This window comes from Macrosteles quadrilineatus, unplaced genomic scaffold, assembly GCF_028750875.1.
Source record: "Macrosteles quadrilineatus isolate MER2022 unplaced genomic scaffold, UCM_ALF_1.0 Scaffold_3__2_contigs__length_128488019, whole genome shotgun sequence".
In the NCBI taxonomy this organism is placed as follows: Eukaryota; Metazoa; Arthropoda; class Insecta; order Hemiptera; family Cicadellidae; genus Macrosteles; species Macrosteles quadrilineatus.
Genome location: NW_026542596.1, coordinates 34,247,922 through 34,270,235, shown reverse-complemented (window position 1 = coordinate 34,270,235; position 22,314 = coordinate 34,247,922). Strand labels below are relative to the sequence as shown.

The window sequence follows — 22,314 nt, the reverse complement described above, 5'->3', positions numbered from 1 at the left end:
AAATTTAGATTTGTTGTTGAATTATAATACATTGCTTATGTGATATTGTTTGTTATCTTTGTAGGTTTGGTAGCTGACTGGCTAGAGATCTTATCTAGTAATTCTGCTGTTTTCAACTTTACCAAAGTTTAAAAACCTTTTTGTCAGTTTGAAACTGAGCTTAACCATACCTTATCACTAGAATTTAATGGACGGGTAAGAAGTAAAAAAAAAATGTAATAGTATATTTCTCTACTAGTCACAAAATGGGACTTTTGTGACGAGTATTGAACGATACTTTTTGTCACGACAAATAAAACGGCTTCATCAAACTTAAAAAAATTATTTCTTAACTATTTAATCTAGTCTAAATTTGATATTAATGCAAGTTGAAAACTCTGTTAGTAAAATTTGTATTTAAAACACAATGGTGCCTTTTGAGCTAACTGGAAACTTCAGTTGTAACTTTAAGTTAGACAAAGTATTGTTTGTGTAGCGAAAGAAATATTTATGTCAAAAAAAGTCAGCTGATCACTATTTGTTTTTGGTGTATGGAAATTGACGATTTTCTAAGATCTCAGCTGTATGGTAATGGACTATTTTCAAATGCAGAGTGGTGAAAAATAAACTAAACTCAATCTGAACATTATTGACTTAGTTTATTAAACCAGATAAGCCTGAAATAAGTTAACTAAGCTTTACCTGAACTCAGGTCGTTCAAGTTCGTAAGTTTCTCCAAGAAGTGGATTGAAAGGTTTTCCGAGACGCTCCCAATTGGATGCCAAAGCGCTCACAGCAAACGCAGACACGTACTAAACAAAAAATTAGATGAAGTATTAATTTCACCTTAAAAAATTATATACCGTTGTTATATATTTTTCTATTTGCATTCATCGACAACCATATGTTATTTCGATTAATTATTTTTCCTTAAGTTTTACTATAGTGATTATGAAAACATAGTTCAAATACAAGATTTACTTTACAGCACTATGCTGAAATAATTATTCTAAAACTAATAATTGATTGTATTTTAGAACCGTGGAGGCACATCAGTTATGAGTATACAACTCACGAGGCATAGTTGGGCGGCTAAGATGAAAGTAGACAAAATGAGAGATTTTTTTTGTTGCTTTTGTACCTACTTCAGTGGTATTTTTATAATTAAGTCAACTCAAAGAAAAGGGGAAAGACGTCCAAACCCATTAAGGTCCATTAAGGTTTTGAAACATGGTAAATCAGGGAAATTTAAAAAATATTTCTTGGATTCAAAGGATTAAGAAATATAAAGCAAATATTCAGTGCAAACAAAACTTGACACGAAACAGATCCTTCAGACCGATACTCACTCCTTTTATCTGGATAGCTAAGTGGTTATAGTGCTCGCCTTCAAATTTGTAGGTTGCTGGTTCGATTCCAACTAATGCCATTTGTCATTAATGCTGGTAATCAATTAATGATATCGAACAAGACAACGGCTTAGACCTTTCCCTTAAAACGAAAAAGGTGTTAACCATGCCATATGACGTAGATAAACACCCTAAAGTGTAAAAAGACCAGACCTGCATGCGTGCTAGAGGGTCGCTCTGCTCCGCAGCGTAGCGGAGAAGGTGTGCGTACTCCATGTACTCCACCATACGCTGCAGGAAGCTCAGAGGTTCGTTGAATACAACAGGCATGGCGACGTTGCTAAGCTCCTTACCGATGCTTGTCTTCAAAACTGACCAAAGGCTGAAGTCATTACGACTGAACATTGGCTGAGGCAGACTACGTCTGTAACAAAAGTGAAAAGTGAAATTGAACTGTGGAAGTTCAAATAGGTAATTTTGAAAATTTCACAATTTCACAAGAGATTTTCACAAAATAAAAATTCAATGAAATTCTTGGCCGTGCATAGGTATATTTTGTCTATGTAAATTAAAAAGTCATTACCTTTCAGGATCTGGGTTAACCTAAGTATCTGTATTGACGGTTGTATCATAAAAGAGCCTCAAAAGGTCGAGGACACCATTTTTTTAACCATTGAGATAACACAGCAAAACTCATAAAATCCCTAAAAATGTACTTTAAAAAAAATTGTATTATGATATTGAGGAGAGTTCGAAGGAAAATTAGTATGAACAATTAGTGTTTGTTTAAAAAATGGAATTTTGGGTATAGAACTTATGTGCAAAGCTTTGTTGTATTATGTGCAATGGTTCAAAATTAAAATGTCATTAACTTCGAGGACCATCAAAAATGTTGATGAATTTTTAAATAAAAAATTATGTCTGTGGGTGAATAAAACGTTACAGGTGAGACTTTTTATATCTAAAATAACAGTGAACAAATCAGAGATTAGCCAAAAAATGTACAGTGAAATAAAGTAAAGATCAGTACATTTCATTTAAATTTTTTGGTTAGCATTATTATAACCAGAACATGAGTACAAAGATTTTGAAAAAAAAAACACAGCCACAATACAAACAGTAGACTTTTTGGATGGATAAAAATTGTGTTTGTCGGTTTTAAAATGTATTATAGCACTTAAAATATTACTCAAAAAGTGTGCAAACATGTTTTCAATTAATTAAGGTTAACTTTTAATTCTTCTCATTAACTTCCTCTAATTATGTCAAACTTAATGTGAGAAAGATGAATAAGACGGTAATATTAAAGTTCTTTTACTTTAACAAACAATCTAGATTTGAATTTAATTTAAAAGTCTTTTACATCTATATCTATTGATGGATCAACAAGTATCTAAGTGCACTCAGGTACAAAGGGTTTTAACTTTATTGGCCATGCCATTAAATTGGGTAGTGCTGATTTTTTCCCAGGGGTGCACAACTGCACAAGGTTAGTTTCTTGAGATAAAGGAAACATTTTTGATATTTGGAAGCATAACTTTAAATTCAATATGTTTACTACCTTCACTATGTTGTTGATTTCAATTAATTTCTTCAGCATCCATATCATTAAAGCAACGAATACGCTATAGAATAAGAATATGTACCTACAGGTATAAATTAGACTGCAGGATAGTAAAGTAATTGGCTGAATTAATCACCTTAAGGTGATTAATTCAGCCAATTAATCCCCAATTAACTAACACAATTTTATTCGTTATTAAAGCCTAGACACCTATCAATTATTCAGTATAATTTACCTTTCTCGGTAGCCTAAAACAGAACTCTACTGTTGACACCTTAGGCTACCGAAAAAAGGTAAATTATACACACAATAATTAAAAACAATAAAACATTCTTGATCAATTTTGTTGTGAGACAATCTTCATTCAATGACCACTTTAAATTCTTGTTTCTTAAAGAATATCTCAAATCAAAGGGTTAGTTAAAAACCAATTAATTAATAAACCTCTAGTAAAAAAACATATTATTAAGAAACATTAAGTAAGTAAATATCAACTAGCTAAAACCTACCAAATTAAAGACATCTTTTTATCTTGCTGAAAAACGTTCAGTTCACTATTTAAAGAAGAACTCCTCTACAAAACAAATACATTTCCAAATGCTATTGCAATATATATTGAAACAAAAACAAACTCTCAAAGTGCTAGAGTTCTAACAATTAAATTGTTTCAAAAGTACACACCTTGTGCAAAAAAAGTAAGCTGTGGAAAATTGTACAGTACAATTTTACAGAAAAGCCCAATAATGAGCCTAGAACTAAAAAAAAATACAAAAACTCCAACACACAATTTGAAAATTAGTAAAAATCAAAGTTGGCAATATCAAAATGTAACAAAAAACTTGACTGCTTGTCTACAACTAAAATCATCATTGAGTTTAAAATCAATCCTACCAAATTCAATATTGTGTAGAGATCACAAAACAACATAAATTTAGCAAAGACAAAAATGTGCAAAACCTTTTGGCATGCCTCACCTAGATTTGTGTCCTGCAACATTGCTGTTTTCCATTGTACACCACACGGCAACATTAGCTTCAAACTAGTTTCAGGATAAGATTCACAACACTGGACTTGCGCCCATTCGTTGTCCAAACACTAAATACTTTTGGGAATAAAACACAGATGACAAACCAGTCAACTTAGGCTTGCAATCGTAGAATAAAGAGACAGACTATGACATGATTTATCTCTTTATTCTACCCATTTTTGTCCAAGGACGCTAGACTCTAGCCCGGGGTCGTTTTTGCATTACTTTAGGCTTGAGCTAGGGGCGGGGGCATTCGGGCATTATCATTTAGAAAATCCATTGGTGATTTAGCTCCCCAGCAAATTCCACTACAGACTACAGTTGCTATTTTAACTTAAAAAAATTAGGATCGAGGCAGTCGGGCTGGGTTTGGAATCCATTCTCATACCGTACTTAGTAATACAAGTTGATTAAAAGAGAGTAGTTTAGTTGTTGATTGTTTTACACTCTTTCCAATTATGTGTTTGGAACCCAGTATCGTCCGTGCTAATATATATTTATTTTTTAACAGTTCCACAAACTCAGGGGAAATAAATTTCATAAATGTTTCAGCAAAATCGTTATTTGTTACTCTAATATCGATTTTAATTTTTTATTTGCAAAATTAATTAAACATTTCTCTTGACTTTAATACGTATTTCTAAGAGCACCAATTTAACATAACATACTCTGGACTTTGACTACTACCTATATCTATTTAGGTTTCTTATCCAGATATTTTATTACATCAATTACAACATCGATCTAAATCTTGATCTGACGTTAGAGCTTGTTTATATGAGTCGTTTTTCGTCCCTTGCCCTCAGCAGCGGACACTAAAGTCAAAGGCCTACAAAAGAGTAGATGATGTTCAACTTCATGTAAAATAGCCCTTCTATAGCACTGAAAACCGATGTCATTGACTCATTGCAGATGTCCCCTGCAGGATGTGTACCTATACTATAGTAATACAACCTTGAAAAGTAATCCACGAACTAAACTTGAGATGGTAACTCAAATAACTAAATGTTTCAAGACTTCGGTTACTCACTACTCAGTCACATACAGCTGAAGTACCGTACACGCAAATCATAGAATAAAATTAACTACGCCAAACGACAATAATTTTCGTACTTTACATAGGTGCGGCATATACTTTATTCATGGTTACAAATGGTTTATATACGAGGGCTATATTTACAAATTTTATAATATATTTAGTAATTTTCACTTTATCACAAAAAAATGTGTAAACCAGTGGAGCATGAGCTGTTAATCGTAATATTTTATTACAGTAGGTAGCCTATTATGTTTAGCACGAAGAATCCAAGTATCATTTTGGCAACAAATTATTGCCAAACTAAGTTTTCCTTATTCTCGCTGTTGATTAAAACTACTATATCCATTACAAAATCGAATACTATAACAAATGTATTCTAAAAACACTTCACAACGCGTTTGAATCTTAAATGTTCTTGATTTAAAAAAAAAATGCCCAAAGAAACCAGGGTTTACAATTAGTAACATGTTACAAACTAAATTTACTTCAAATAAATAATTATCAAAGAAAAATTCAAATACTGTAATTGCTTATGGGTACCCAGTTAGGCATACTGAAAGACGGACAAATTATACGTTTCAGATATTGAATTTCGAATGGGCACGGTTCTCCTGATCTCCTCGCCCAACCAAAGTCACTACTGTAATGGAGAGCTAACAGGTTGTAGGTCGTAATAGCATGATGGCGTGACTACTAAGCGATTAGATAGCTTACAATAACCTTCTAAGCAACGATCCTGCAAAAGCTTTAACAATTAGATCGGAAATATGCTACTGAAAATGCTGATTAAAATTGCGAAATTCTAAAATTAAGGAAATGGTAATCAACTATTAGACCATTAAAGAACAACTTTACTGTTACTTATACGTTACTATCGGATTCGAAGCCTTTCATGAGTTACAATCATACCTAGTTAAGTGATATACATTTCAATTGATATATTTCGTCATTATGTTAAATCTTTGACGCTTCCCAACTGATCTTTGTTCTATTCGATACGCCACCCACAAGGGGTCATTTGGAAATCCGTACTTCGATCCAACACTAATTTTAATACACATCAATGTAGTCGAGCTAAGTAAATAAATACCCTTTACCCTAGAAATAAACACTAAGACAGAATAGTCACTCTCCGAAACACTCAATACACCACTAAAATAAGTCGCGTATGCATTATTGACGGGTCTATTACAGGGGTGCGCGCAGGCGCTGGTAGGAGGTGGTGGGGGGTGGTAGGGGGTCGTAAGGGGGTATGGTCAGCTGACATGGTCGGGTCGAAGTCAAACAGATTACGTACACCCCCTACCTACACTTACCTACCCAACCGAACGGGGATAAAACTTCCTGTGTTGTGATTTGTTTAGCTTTTAGCTAAATATACAAACAGTTTTGCAAGATTAGATAAACATTCGCTTATCTTTGATACAGATAGGTAATTTTGGAAATACTCTTTGTTTTATAAGAATGACTAAATTCACAAGTATGGTTTACACATTCGTTACTTAATTTTTTTGCTTGGAGAACTATACCACGTTAAAGTGCAAAAGGTTAATTAAACATTTTTACACAATATCATAGACAGTTTTTGATCCAAAGGTGGGTCCAGGAGAGGGAATAAGGGCTTCACCTATCATCAGGGTTGAGAAAATATAAAAGACCCGAATTCACATTTTATTTGAGAATTATTAGTGATGTGTTTGTGCCTGTCGGCATTGTCGGTGATATTGGTTCTTGGGAAAAGAGTATTAGTAGAAAGAACCAACGTTAACATATGGGTACTGGACCGGTACTTCGCGGCTACTACAGGGCACGGCCACAGACAATGGAATAAACATTAAGTATTATATTGTCTGTGGCACGGCCCTACTGGCTGCACAGACTTACAAAATCGGCTACCATAGCCCATAGCCTCCTCTCGGCTATTGAATTGTATGAATGAGCAGCGATCGATATTATTTATTTACATTAGTGATGTGACCTGCAAATAGACCAAGACAAAACTCGAAACCCTTGAAACATCGGGAAAGCGATCGTGACGTGGACACATCAGTGAGCATTGAGCAACTATAGCAATCACGGCATGGCCGTCTTCACTTCCCGTCCGCGATCACCGTTTACTTAGCCTATATACCATAGATTAAGCATACTTCCTAGGGGATTATGCTTAATCTATGCCTATACTTAATACGACGATATCAAATCAAGTCATTGGCTAGTCAATTAATTGTACATATTGGGACATTTTAGATATTAGAAAGCAAAAAAATAACATTTCGGACGATAAGAAAAACTAAATTTTAAAGTTGATTTGAATATTAGTTAATACAGTTTAAAAACAACAAAACTCAAAAAGGTTTAAATAAAATAAGAAAACATTAAAATTAGGAATTTGGATTTAAAAATGTAGAAAATTGGGAATTATCATTTAAAATAAAGAAGTTATGGATTCAAAATGTATGCAATTAAACACTAAATTGTAATGCTTAAATTAAATAATTTGAAATTGTAAATAGGATAATAATTTTAAATTGAGAATCTGGTAAATTCAAAAATATGAGACATTTGTCTCATAAAATGTAAATTGATTGAAAAATAAATTTTGTAAACCACGATATTGTGAAATTATTTGGAATTTGGTAAATCAGTAACCAATGCCAATTAAAAAATTTAAATTTCAGATTTTTGGAATTTTTTGAATTTCGATTTTATAAATTTGAAATATTTGGAATAAAGAAAATTTAAATTAGGAAATTTGGGATGTGGAAATTGTAAATTGGAAAAATAAACAATTAATTGAGAATTATGGGTAGTAATGTAAATTAAGAAAATTGGAAATGTAAAAAAAGGACATGAGAAAATTTGGGATTTGTAAATTGTGAATTCAGTGGATTTAAAAATCAGAAAATGTGAACATGTGAATGTGAATTTGTAAAATGTAAATTGGTAAACCAGGATGTGTTAAAACCCCAATACATATGGAAAAGCAGAGGAGAAACACTAGCGATATGGATTTTAAAATTTGGATTTTGTAAATTGGTTTTCAAATCTCTAATTACCAAATTTCCAAATTAATAACTTTAAAACCCTGAAATTTTTCAAATTCACAATTTTTAAATTTTCTTATTTCCTAATTTCTCAAATGAATCAATTAACTTACTAATTTATGAATGCCTAAATTTTGTAATTTCTCACATCTACACCAACATACCAAATTTTAATCCCTTTATTGTTCCTATCTAACATTAACTGCTAAACAATCTTGCTTGAAATCAAACCAGCCACCTTCAAATTTGAAGGTGAGCACTCAAAGTACTCGGCTATCCTACCAATTAAGCTACCTACCAGTTAGAACTCCTTAATTGTGATTAATAATAAAAGTTATTAACCTGCAGTGCATAGTGCATAGCTCTAGTTTCTTCATTTTATTGTTAAAAAGTATGCATTAAAGTATGCATTTATTAACTGAAGTTTGCTTGTTCAATTTCATTGTTGGCTAAAAATATGGTAGCCAATATTTACAATGGCAAAAGAGCACATTATCTTGATCCACTTGGAGTATCTAATGACACTTGTAAAGTGGCATGGTGGTAGTTGTAAGGTTGGTGAGTCGGTGGCTCAGTCTGTAGCGCCACGGACTTCGGGCCGAAGGCAGCAAAGTCGTGGGTTTGGATCCTATTACCTGCCACTACTTTTTATCATCTAAAAAAGTACCGGCTCACCCCTTGATTTGCTGAATATGTTTCACACACAGGTTTCTGTGGCCCATGTGTACCGGCAAATGCAAGGTTAAGGCCATCAACCTCTTAAATATAAATTAATCAAAAAAGTGTACCGGTATAGACAACTACAAGATTCATTCTCTTTCACACTATGTTCTGTGTAGTTATAGTAATGTACTGTGTATTTCACAACAAATTAATATCCTAAAAGTTGGACAATTCATCTTTAAACACCCTGCGCTATCATAGGACAGCTTGAAGCTTTAATCATTTCTGCTAGTCCTTTATAAAGTAATGTATTGTGTATTTCTATTTAAATAACTTCTTGATCAGCATTGTACGTGTTATTAAATTTACGGAAAGTAAATAAATGAAACGTCTATAAGACTTAAAACTAAGTTAAAACTAGTTTTAAGTGTTATAAGAAGTTTCTTTTATTTACTTTCCGTATTTCTATTTCACAAAAACATAATTCTCATCGTTCGATCGTCCTTATATTACCACTTTTACAAATTACTTTCTAGTTTCTATTATATAGCTAAATAGTGCACAAAATAGAAGCATGCAAGTGTACGTACAGGCAGTGGCACAGACCTCGCTGCAATGCGGTGTGTGTGATGAGCCTTGCACTCTAGAGCCGAGCGGAACGAGTGGACGGATACGAGCGTCGCAACACTTGAAGTAGGTGAAGGGAAACTGACTAGAGTGTCACTGTCCGAGCCTGGAGTTGCAGCAGTGACTAGAGTTTCTGTGTCAGAGTCTGAGAACAAACATACACAGTAAGGGTGATCTTACTTATGGTAAAACACAGGTCAGAGTGAGGCCAACCAGTATATCACAGTAGTCTTATCTCTTGGAGCTACTCAGGTAGACAGTGTTGTCCTGGTCAGTGAGTTATACTTCTGGCTCTGCTATCTCCTTGACTCTTTTTTGTTGAAGAAAATATACAAATCTGATGGTAGAAATGATTATATTTTAATCACCTGTTTATTTTTTAACAAAATTTCAGGTGAGTTGGTGAGTTTTAACTCAATATTATCATATTTTATTATACTAATGTCTAATATATCACCAGATATGACACTGACTAGGCCACCTTCAACCTGAGCAGCTCAAAGCACACACGATAGGCTCAAGAGATTAGACGATTAGGGTGGTCAGCTAGTTTCCTTCACTCTGACCTGTGTTTTACTATTGTCATCAGTGACGGTGGGTTTCAGCATAGCCTCCTCTAATACAAGGCCTTGGCGAGACAAAAATGGCAATGCCGCAGACCCGGCACACTAAACCAGCTGTTGCACTAATTTGTAATGGAGTGTGTGCGAAATGCTTATGTTTACAAGTTTATCATTCCTGTTATTGCCATGGCAATAGGCCGGCCGGTGTGACGTTGCCACACACCATCGCCACAGCCTTGTATTAGAGGGGCTATGGTTTAGTTTCAGTCATTTGGATGCAGTTAGTCATAACTCTTGTAAGAAGGAAGTCAAAATAAATCCCTTCATTTTACTTGCTCCCCCTATACAAAGTATATAGAGAAAGTATTGTTTTTTTTATCAAAATCTTAAATTTGAGCTTTGGATTGGAAATATCTGTTTTGCTTGTAGAAGTTGTAGGAATTTTAATTTCAAGCAAATGGGAGAAAGTATGTGTTGGTTTGCTGATTCTATCTAAAAGGTGGTAAGTATTATTTACGGAGATAACGTGGGTAAGTGCAACATCTTACATCTAATTGCCAGAATTTCAATTTTTTAGCAATGATGACTTAATTACGATGGGTTTTCCTAGAAATGGAAGCGGAGTACGCTCTCCTATTGTCCTCGATAATTTCCTAGTACTCGTTTCCTAGAAGCAGAGCAGACTGCCACTGGACGAGTGGAAAATCGCTTCTCATCACTCTTGTGCCTAGGAAACTTCAGCTTTGTTCATATAATAAAATATTTTTTTTCTACAGTCACCCGACAAAGTTGGCTTCCTTGTACTGTTTATAGTACAGAAAGCTGCTAATTGCTGCACATTTATACTTTGCCGTACGGTTTATACTTTGTCGTACGGTTTATACTTTGCCGCACATCAGGATTCCAACTGAACAACACAAAACAGGGTGGTTCTATTATGCACGTAATCCGTGTACGCTTGGAAATAGGTTGGCAACACTTAAAGATAATAATACTATGAGCAGCTGATTGACTATTATAACTACGATTTAACCTGTCATTTCGTGTTTATAGTTTCGGTATTTCTGAACTTTCTGGACTTTTCTTTTAAACGTTTTTAAAACATTCCTACGATCTTAGTAAACAAGAAAATACCTTTAAAGCATTTTTTTTTGCGCGGAAACCACTTCAAATTACAAAAACATACAGAACTATATTCTCAAAACGCGGAGCACATTTCTTGCCGAGGAAAAATAGCGGAGTGATACGGACCGCGGGTACTACTTTCTCTAGGGCACCATTTGTGTTGCCAGCTGAACCTAAAACCGTGTTGTATAGTGTTTGAAAGACTAATTATTTATATGCTTTATAGTGACTGTAGGAAAAATATAATGTGTAACACGAGTGAAAAAGGCCTTTGCTGCACTCGAGATCATTCCGCACGAGCCGCAGGCGAGAAAACAACATAAAAACATTTAACAATTAAAAACATGTAAACATTGCTCTCGTGTGCAGCAAAGTGCCACTTTCACCACTAGTTACACAAATAACTATTGTAAGGATGGCTTAAGGCCTGGATTTAACTATTTTAAGGATTTTTTAATTGAAAGGTATTTATTTATTTATTTATTTAGTAGTCTTTGTTCTTTTAGTGTGTTCAACACTTCCATCACTTTCAACCGACTGTAAAGCCGTTATTTAGATCATTATGGTACTTAAACCAATGTGCAACACCTGAAATTTCTCTTTTAGACTCAATGAAAAACCTCAAAATTCCATTTCCATCAAAGAACACTTTTGATCAGATCATAAAAAATCACAGATATGAGACTTCTTTGGCTATGTGGCACAAAACATTTTTTATCTTTTAAAAAGATGAGTGACATACGTATAGATAGACCAATGTCCAAGATGCTATTTTGGGGGAAAAGGCCATTCAAATGTATGAAAGTATTGGAATAATTAATATTTAGAATCTACTTAAAATTTGTTACCATATCTCAATAATTCTGAAAACGAAATACAATGAGGTTTTGGCTTGCTAGGGAGGAGTTATTTTTTTTTTCATAGGACACTAGGTTCTGGCTCGGGATCGTTTTCCCATTACTTAAGGCTAGACCAAGGGGTTGCCAAATTATCACTTACGTTGCGATACTGGGCTCATGAGAATCGTTTGTAGGCTCAATTATATTCTAAGATTACTTGTTTGTGCTACATCTCTACGTTTGAATATATTATTTTATCTAATTAAATATTGAGCCAAGCCACATGTATATCACAGCCATTTTAATGATCTAATTTATCAACACATGCTATAAATTTAGATATACTGTAAAATAAGAATGCAGCGATAACCTTCCACTCATGCCATAAAGGAAAGAATGGTGTTGGTTATCTCAATTTACATATATATCATATTAATAAAGTGAATAATCCCTAACCCCTTAGCCCCCCCCCCTTTCCTGAAAGGAATTAGAACATAATTAATTTATGATTTAGCAATAATTAACCTCTACAACTTATCAGTTAGCATGTCCACGTTCTGTGACGGTCCTTCCTCACGTAATTCCTGCCCACAACTGCCTGTGCCCCGACTCTTTCCCTACTCTCCCCCCTACGATACTAGAAAACCTCAGATTGAACTGGTTGACAGCGGATCAGCTGTGACACAAGCTTCATACTTAGATGATATAATGCTTTGTTGATTTGTCGGGGTTTGATCCCAGGACCTCAGGGACCTAACTCTCTACCTCTAGACCAGCTCGGCCCCCACGGGGGAGGAGTTAAGGTAACCCGCAATCATACCCTGATAATAGACAGATAAAGCTCTATGAATCAAAACGTGCAAAAAGGAAATCTCTTTCAACTCTAGGGTAGCCAAAAAGTAACCAGAATTTTGACAGCCATCGAGTATCGAAGCATTAAAAAAAATTTAAATCCCTCTAGCTTTAGTACATCATGCAAATTGCTTCACCTGGATTATCTCAAAACCTTTGTCAGTTGAAAGCTTAAAAAACTTATTGCCAAGCATTCATGAGCAGTAAGTTTTTTCATAATTACTAATACCATTATTTTTTGAAAATCTTTTAATTCATCCTCTTAAAATTTGAGTTGGTAACCTCAAATAGGCATAATTAAATCACCAGTTAATAATTATATGCAGTTTGACAGATAATTGTTTTTAAACACTTAAGATCGGACACCCTGTATACGGATAATACGTGATAATACTATCCGGATATAAAGATTTTTGGCCTTGTTTGAACATGAAAATTAAAAAAGTATATCACTCCTGGGTCTAGGTCTTACCATACAACCTACTGTAATAACTACTTCCCTATAGGAAAAATTTGCTAAAACTAGGCGAAAACTACCTTGGTTTGCATGTTAATTATGGAGAAAATTTGTTGAATTCAGCCTCTAAATGTAGGTAGTAACATTATGATTATTCAATCGTTTTAGTTTTTAACTTATTACATCAGTGACTACTTGGGCCTCCCACATAATCCAAGTTTTTTTCTCAAGTTCAAGGCAACTTGTATAATAATCAATAATCAGTCTGTTATTTAAATTCTAGGCAATAACTTAAATAAAATGTTAAAAACCATTCACAAGAAACAGGGTGTAAAAAAATAATGGAACATATTAGTAAAAATAACAAAACTATATTTCAAAAGTAAAAACATGTGAGGACAACAATGATTTTCATGTACGGTACTACCATTTACTAATACAAAACAATACAAATAAACTTAGTATAATGAAAATAATACTTTAAAATACTGATCTAAATTAACAAATTACAATTGTTAAAAACATCTTGAATAAATAAAAAGTTAAATAAAAATAACGTAACGAACTTAAGTAAAAAATATTTGATTGCATGTGGATATCACAGTTGTTGTTATTGGCACTCATAAAAGGCACATCAAAGTTAAATACAGAGTAACAAAATGAAATCATTGATTTAAGAATCCATTTCCTCCTTACACTTTCATGGAATGTATATCTTACTTAATTAAAACATTTAAAGCATATTTTTTAAATACAGGATAAATGTCTACAGACACAAAACATGTGTCAATATTATGCCGACTAACCTGCTTCAAAGGCATCATAAAACTCGTCGTCTGACGTCTCGTAAAATCTACGGCTATGGACACTCACTGAAAAAATTCACAAGATTAGTTATTTTAATCAAATTATCCATCTATATAAATCAAATTAGAGTTTTGTCTGTACATTGCTCAGAATCATAAATTTTTAGTTTATTTTTACGTTTTATACATTAAAGAGGCCGAAACAAGTCTCATCTCAATTTCTGTCTGTCTTCCGTCTGTCACGGCCCAAGAGCCATTTTACGCGGCCTTCTCCTGAAAAACGAGAGTAACTATCAAGATCCGAATAATTTTAATGTATTCACTGGATTGGCAAGAGTGTTTTTAGCTATTAAAATATGGCCTCACTACTTTTTAAATAAAATTACGGACGTTTAAAAACCCAATTTTGTGCGATATTTGCCAAGTTTTCTCCCAATGTTTATCACTTAATCATCTATGAAATAGCGATCAGCTGTTCGGATCAAGATTATTTTTCTCTAGCTGTCACTGATATGTTTACGTTGAATGTTGTTTACAAATACCGCAATCATTTACGATCACGTTTCAAAAGCTAATCCAAACCAAGTTGGATTCAAACCGTGTTTCCTTACATAACGGATTTAATTAATCGCAAGTGTAATAATGTGTAGGGTAACCGTAAATGAAAATAGAGATTATTTGTGTATAAAATTTTTCTTGAGTTTTGATAACCGGGAAAAAGACCTTGAATCAGTGTTGTATATGGCTGGGGAAACTTACATTTTTTACATAAGCCTTACCTATAGCTTACATAAAAGGTTTCAACTCATTGACGGGCTAACGGCACTTCAATGGTGGTTGTGTAAAGTGTAAAGTGACAACTGCAGTGGGTGATTGTAACAGAGGTTTAATTTAATCAAACGCTGGTACTCCAGCCCCATCTTCAAACTATCTAAGGGTCCTCCACTTCTTTCTTGTCCTCCTTAGACACATGCTGCTGGCACTTAATGTCGCACAGATGGTTTTTACCTTTATCCAGTTCATCACTAAACTGTAAGGTTTCTTCTATTATTCTGTTAGGCGTTCTGCCATTGCTCTGAGCAAGGTTTGAAACTCTTTGCCTAGCATTCCGTCCACAGACGTGACTAGTGGGGTGAAAGAAGCATTTCTTATTTCTGTTATTGATGTATTTTCTCTTCTTCTCTCTTTCTGCATTCTCCAAAACTTTTTCGTAAGGGAGGTTTAAGTACGATGGAGCATCAGTGTCAACGACACGTACATCGAATAATGCTGGGTGTTTGCATTCTTGTAAAAGAAAGCCTTGAGAGCAGCACAGTAGCCATAGATGTTTCCAAGTACTGTAAAGAACTGTTATTTGAAGCAGCTCTTATAAAAATAAAATTCAAGAACTCAAATCTGTTTGTACTGGGAACCTACAGACCCCCAAACGGAGACCTTGAGGAATCATTAAACACCTTTACAGAACTAATTGAGGAAACAAAAATTGAAAATTCCCCTCTTATCATCATGGGAGATATTAACGTTGATTTGTGTAACCCAAACAGGAAACACATTATCTTAAATGAAACTCTTGCTATGCACAACATCCAGAGACTACAGCTTCCACCTACGAGAATAACAAATCTAACACAAACCTCCATTGACTGGATATGTACAAATATGGACACAAACCAACTCACTCCAGAAATCATCAATGCAGGACTTTCGGATCATACTGCTCAACTCTGTACTGTAAACTTCAAATCACACATCAACTCAAGTTATCCTGCCCAAATTGGACGCTGCCTAAAAAATAAAAACCTGCAAGACCTCAAGTATCTTCTCAGTCAAGAAAACTGGCTTAGTGTTACCTCAATAAACAATGCCGAAGAAGCTTTTAAAACTTTTAGTAACATAGTGAGAGTAGCTATGGATGCAGCCTGCCCCCAAAAGAAGATAAAAATACAAAGAAAACATAAACTAAAATTCTCCATGGACCCAGAAGCAGTGAGACTTAAAGCCGAATTTCTTAAAGCTCTAAGAAAGTTTGAGGTGACGGGAAATCCAGATGACAGAAGGGTTTCTATTGAAAATAAAAAGAACTATGACCTGTACTTGAAAACGATGCGGAAAAAGGTTAACTCTGACCAGTTAATGAAAGCTGAAAATAAATCTAAAGCTATCTGGGAAACAATAAACACAGTGTGGTCCAAAAAGGAAACATCCCTAAATGAAATAACCCTTCAAGTAGATGGCCAACTCATAAGTAATGTGACCCATGTTGCAGAGCATTTGAATACATTTTTTACACAAGTAGGAGAAAAAACAGTAGAGAAACAAAAACACCTAAAGACCACAGCTCAAACTCCTGACGTAACTCAAACAGGTCCACTGTTTTCCTCCTTTCAAAGCACAGACGAGAAGGAAGTTAAAATGATTATAAACAAACTTAAAGCAAAAAACTCGTCTGGAATTGGTGAAATCTCGTCAAAAATACTTAAGCATTGCTGCAATGAACTAGCACTACCATTGGCTGATTTGATAAATAAGTCCCTAAAACAAGGCATCTTTCCTTCACTACTTAAAATAACTAAAGTATACCCGAAATTTAAAAAAGGTAGCACATTAGAAGCAAGCAACTACAGACCAATTTCCCTCGTTTCCACCTTCTCCAAAATATACGAAAAAGTTGTTTTAAAAAGACTTTTAGACCACTGCATAAATCACAACCTACTAAACAACCTTCAACATGGATTTACAAAAGGGAAATCCACAACAACAGCAATAATTCAGATGGTTGAGTCCCTGATTGACAGCCTAGATGAAGGCAATCTAACAACAGGAATCTTTCTTGATTTCAGTAAGGCATTTGACTGCCTTGACCACCAGCTAATCATTAAAAAGCTGGATTCCCTGGGGGTATCAGGGATAGTAAGAGAATGGTTTCAAAGCTACCTTACAGACAGGAGTCAGTTTGTAGAACTAAGGCACAGAGATAACAGCCTAATAAGAAAAACAAGATCAAATTTTCAACCAATAAATCGAGGAGTTCCCCAAGGTTCAGTTATGGGTCCGGTACTGTTTATTCTTTTTACCAACGATTTGCCGCAACAAATAGGAGACGCCTGCCTTACTCTTATGTATGCTGATGACACAACCTTAGTGTTTAATGAACCACTAGCTGAAAATCTAGAAGTAAAATCCTATGTGTCACTCAGTATGGCCTACCAATACTGCTATAACAATGATCTCGCAGTAAACACGTCTAAAACAACTCAAATAGCTTTTGGCCGTAAATCTCAAGAAGTGCCACGACTCCCAGATGTAGAAGTGGAAGATGAAGCTAAGTTTTTGGGCATCACACTCGACAAGAATTTAACCTGGACCCCTCATGTGGACAATATATGTAAAAAATTAAGTTCAACCATCTATGCTCTTAAACATATAAAAAATGCAACAGATGACATGACAACAAAAGTAGCATACTTTGCACTTTTCGAGTCGCATATGAGATATGGACTTGTAGCATGGGGTGGAACCTCTGCCACTAACATGCAAAGAGTTCTCAGAAAACAAAAAAAGGCAGTCAGAATAACTGCAGGACTCCACAGACTCGACAGCTGCAGGGAAGCATTCAGGTCACTCAAAGTACTTACCCTTGTAGCACTCTACATCCAGGAAGTTGTGTTATTTGCAGTAAGAAATAACCCTACAAGGCGTGGCGAAATGCACCAACACAACCTGAGAAACACCATGCAGTACAACCTTCCACAACATCGCACGGCACAGTTTGAAAAGAAACCTTCATACGCAGGAATGAAAATCTACAACAGGCTACCTCCAGATCTAAGAAGCAAGTCAGTAGATGACCTCAAACCAGCTTTGCATCAATGGCTCATTAATCGACCTTTCTATTCCTTAGAAGAATACCATCAACAGGTCTTTGACTAAACAACACCTCAACCAAACATTTAGAAAAAATTGTAAATTGACGCTACTACTATTCTTAATGAATGTGTAAATAAAGATTATTTGTCTATTGTCTATTGTCTTCCATCTGAACCTTCCATACACCCCTACAAGCCAAGTCTGCTTTCAGTGCTGCAGCATCCAATGACCCTTGCTCAGAGATCATTGGTTCTCGAACACAGTTTCCCCATGATAGCTCCATCAAGCTTCCAAGTGTATCCCTTATCTCATTATGTCTTCTTATTATCAACCCACCTGTGCGACAGTTAAGGGCATGTTCCATATTGAAGTTTTTGCCACAGCCATCACATGAAGAGGGTAGGTGTATAGGAGTTTTCCCATATCTTAGTGTAAGAGCATCTCTGAACTTCAGTGGCGAAAGATCTAAGTTAAGTATTTTTTTAATGGAACACATGACAGCCATCCACTGTGTTTTGATTTAGTATTTGCTCCTCGCAAGATAATTCTTTATTGTTTTAGAGGAATATTTTGAATATTTTGAATTTTGAATTTTTTGTTCATCTTGGTTTAGATGAGAGCCAAATAAAGCAGGAAATAGGTTTTGTTCTATTGAGTTTTTTATCCAATGAAAATTAATGTCTTCATTTCAACAACTCTTTGAAAAAAATTCCATTCAGCTTGTATGGATTTTGTGGCAACAGCCTGAGCAGATTGTGGATATTTTTCAGCTACATTCGACAGTCTCACAAAATGACTATTCCACTTTTCTACCTTCTTTTCAATAAAGTCATTTTTTTCATTTTTGTCACATTTAACAAATCCTAAAAAACTACTCCCAGTAACAACCTCTAATCCTGATATGTTGGCTGGGTCTAATGTTGATGGTTCAGATCCAACAATCAAACGGGTTTTGTGAGGTTGTGGGTAGTAACCATATTTAGGCCCAATTTCTTGTAATTTCTCCCACCATTTCATCACATTATAAAGTTTTCCTTGGCATGATGAGTCATCTGCATACCATACTTGGTTTGTATCTGGGATGGTTTTTAATTCATAAATTAAAGGCAAAGTGGCTAATCCATACAATATCATAGACAGTGGGTCTCCCTGAGTAACGCCTTCCCTGCTGTGATATGCAGAAAACCCCCTCACACTTCACAGGTTATCCTGCATGTACACATGGGAGGGTAGCTTTAGTGAACCCTGAATCTTTAACCTTATATAACTTAAGTTATGAGCTGGGTGGCTGTCAAATTATTGTATTCACAGTACTGAATCTTTTATTGTCTTGGAGTACGGGGCTTATCTCACGAATGGGTGTCATCCTTTCTTCAAGGAAGAACTCAATCAGTCCGGATACCCTTTGTTGACTCCCAAGGAATTCGTAATCATGCTACCTCTGCTTCGTCTGTTGTTATTCGGGGTGTTCCCCAGGGTTCTATCATCGGCCCAATCCTGTTTTTGCTCTTCATTAATGACCTGCCTTCTTTTGTATCAAATAATCCAAGTTCAAATGTAGATGTTTGTTTATATGCCGACGACACCTCACTTTGCGTCTCAGCTAAAGACGTGGCTCATCTAGAGACAACAGCATTTGAGAGTTCCAATAGAGCTTTGCAATGGTTCCAAAACAACAAACTTCTTCTAAACTGCAAGAAAACAAAAATGCTCCAATACCATATTAACAGCTCAAAAAAGCAAGTCCCACTGACTGTTTTGATAGGTGACGAAGAGATCTCTTCTTGCAGCAATGCTAAGTTTCTTGGTTTGGTTTTAGACAGACAGCTCAACTTTCATGACCATATAGAGCTCATATCCAGAAGAATTAGCACAGGAATTTTTGTGATCAGAGGTCTTTCGAGGTTTACCGATTCTCGTGTAACCTTGAGTGGCTATTATGGACTGATTTACCCATTATTGTCGTATTTGGTGGCAGTTTGGGGCTGTGAGAGCGTACGAACAGTTTGAACAGTACGAAGTTTGTCTTCCGTCTTCAGAAAAAAGCCCTAAGAGCAGCCTTCAGAATATCCCGTCGTACTTCTTGTAAGCCTCTCTTCAAGGAATACAATATTCTCACATTTCCATCCATATACATACTCAGTTGTCTATCGTTTTTAAAAAGAAATTATCATCTGTATCAACCGCAGTTCCATTCAATGCAGTACACTCTCAGAAAAAAAAAACAATATTAAGCTACCTAAGCACAGGACAAGTTTCTTTGAGAGACACCTATTTTATAATAGTATCAGGTTTTTCAACGTGTTGCCTGAACGCTTAAGAGTTCATATTTTCCATCTTAAATCTATATAAATAAAATTTGAGTTTTGTCTGTACATTGCTCAGAATTATATATTTTTAGGTTATTTTTACGTTTTATAGATTAAAGAAGCAGAAACGAGTCTTATCTCTATTTCTGTCTGTCTATCTGTCTGTCTGTCTGTATGTCTGTCTGTCTGTAACACTCAAGATGGCATTTTACGCAATCTTCTCCGTGAAAACGAGAGTACCTATCAAGGTCCAAGTCATTTTAATGTATTCACTGGATTGGCGAGAGTGTCTTTAGTGATTAAAATATGACCTCACTACTTTGTAAATAAAATTACGGACGTTCAAAAATGCAGTTTTGTGCGATTTTTGTCAAATGTTCGTTCAATTTTTATCACATAATCGTCTATGAAATAACGAACAGCTGTTCGGATCAACATTATTTTTTCTAGCTGTCACTGATATGTTTACAAATACCGCAACCATTTCGAATCACGTTTTGAAAGCAAATCCCAACCAAGTGAGATTGAAATCGTTTTTCTCACATAACGGATTTAATTAATCGCAAGTGCAATATCATAGTGTAACCGTAAATGAAATTAAATAACTAGGCATCATCCAGGTCAGGAACCAGAAATTCTTTGTGGATAAAATTGTTCTTGAGTTTTGATAACCAGAAAAAAGACCTTGAATCAATGTTGTGTATGGCTGGGACACTTAATGATCGTCGTCTATAGCTTACAAATAAGGTCTCTGTGCAAAGTGTAAAGTAAAAAAAATACAACTGCAGTGGGTGATTGTAACAGAGGTTTACAGATGATGCTAAACTCACTTTCCCAATGTGTCACTTACTGTTTCTATTCACCGTGTGATGCAATCGCTGGACCATACAGCCAATAGGCCCATAGCCCATCTCTTGGGTACGTACGCCTACCTATTTATTCATAACAACCTTTTCGACGACAATCCTTGATACCGGTACTTTTCCATAGAATACATGGCCTACCTACTTAAGGAACAAAATTACATATGTCCAAAAACCCAACATTGTATGATTTTTGTCACATTTCCTTCTAATGTTAATAGATATACTAAGAGAATACATAATCTATGAAATAACAAGAAGTTGTTTGGATAAGGTTGTTTTTTTTTCCAAACTGACACCGATAAGTTTACATTAAAAGTTATAACTTTACGAGAAAATCCAAAACCAAGAGATTAATAACCTTGGGACTAGATTAATGCATTTAATTGGTCGGATTTACTATAGTTCTTAACTGTAAACGTTGGTTTTTGGTACTGGTTCTTTTCCTTAGAACAGTTGGTATAGCTGCAAGAATCATTTTTACGTACCACCAACACATCACTGTAATTTACAAATTAGTTATCGTTGGTGTTGCACCTTATTTATTAGAGCCGTATTCAATTTAATTGATGTCTTAAGTGTATAAGTTTTGCTTTTTCTGCCTGGATTCCAAGATCTTAGCTTACCCGGTATGCTAAGAAAATGATAACTCATTTGATTAAAACATTTGTTGAGCAAACCATCATGAATTGTTTACTCATGAACTTTAATACAATATAGATACATATATTATAAATTAATTTGTGGGGTTTCAGAACTTTTGTCACACCCAAAAAGTTATTGTTGTTAATTATGTAAACTAAATTTTCTAAGAAATGGTAAACGCAAGAAACAAAAATTAAAAGCGTACTTTGAAGGTCATTGTGTTAGTATTAGTAATATACATAGAAATATTTATAATACAAAGGCGTAATGTCACGGATATTATTGATATCAACTAACATTTAATTAGTTGCGCTCCCTACTAGGGCTCATCACAGCCGGCAGCCGCCATCTTGTTGTAGATTAGTGAAAAATCCTGGCTTCACGTTGCGGCCAACGTGCTCCATCTGTTGGTCTTATGTGATTGTTGATTAATTCCTTTTAAATATGCATACTGGTAAGGTTAACATGGGAATCTCTAGAGCCACTGGGGCAGAGGCCGAAAGGATCTTTGAGATAAGAGTATGTCTATATGTTAATCTGGAACGTAAGCTATCATACCAAATTTCAGCTCAATCCGACCAGTAGTTCATGCGTGATTGAACTTCAAACAAACACACAAACTTTCACATTTATAATATTAGTATGAACAAATGTTAGCATGTCTGTATGTTACCTTTACCTTAAATATTATTATTG

General features: G+C 34.9%; 1 protein-coding gene across 2 annotated transcripts in view; it reads right to left on the bottom strand.

The window, feature by feature from the left end:
- The window catches only part of LOC128990635 (oxysterol-binding protein-related protein 1-like), a 102,469-nt gene that overhangs the window by 15,781 nt on the left and 64,374 nt on the right, over nucleotides 1-22,314 (bottom strand). For both annotated transcript variants that reach the window (XM_054413112.1, XM_054413114.1), the window contains exons 12-15: nucleotides 13,935-14,000; nucleotides 9,272-9,437; nucleotides 1,542-1,752; nucleotides 682-791 (exon numbers count right to left, since the gene is read on the bottom strand). In XM_054413112.1, the coding sequence (XP_054269087.1) occupies nucleotides 682-791; nucleotides 1,542-1,752; nucleotides 9,272-9,437; nucleotides 13,935-14,000 (553 nt within the window). The remainder of the gene's footprint in view (nucleotides 1-681; nucleotides 792-1,541; nucleotides 1,753-9,271; nucleotides 9,438-13,934; nucleotides 14,001-22,314) is intronic.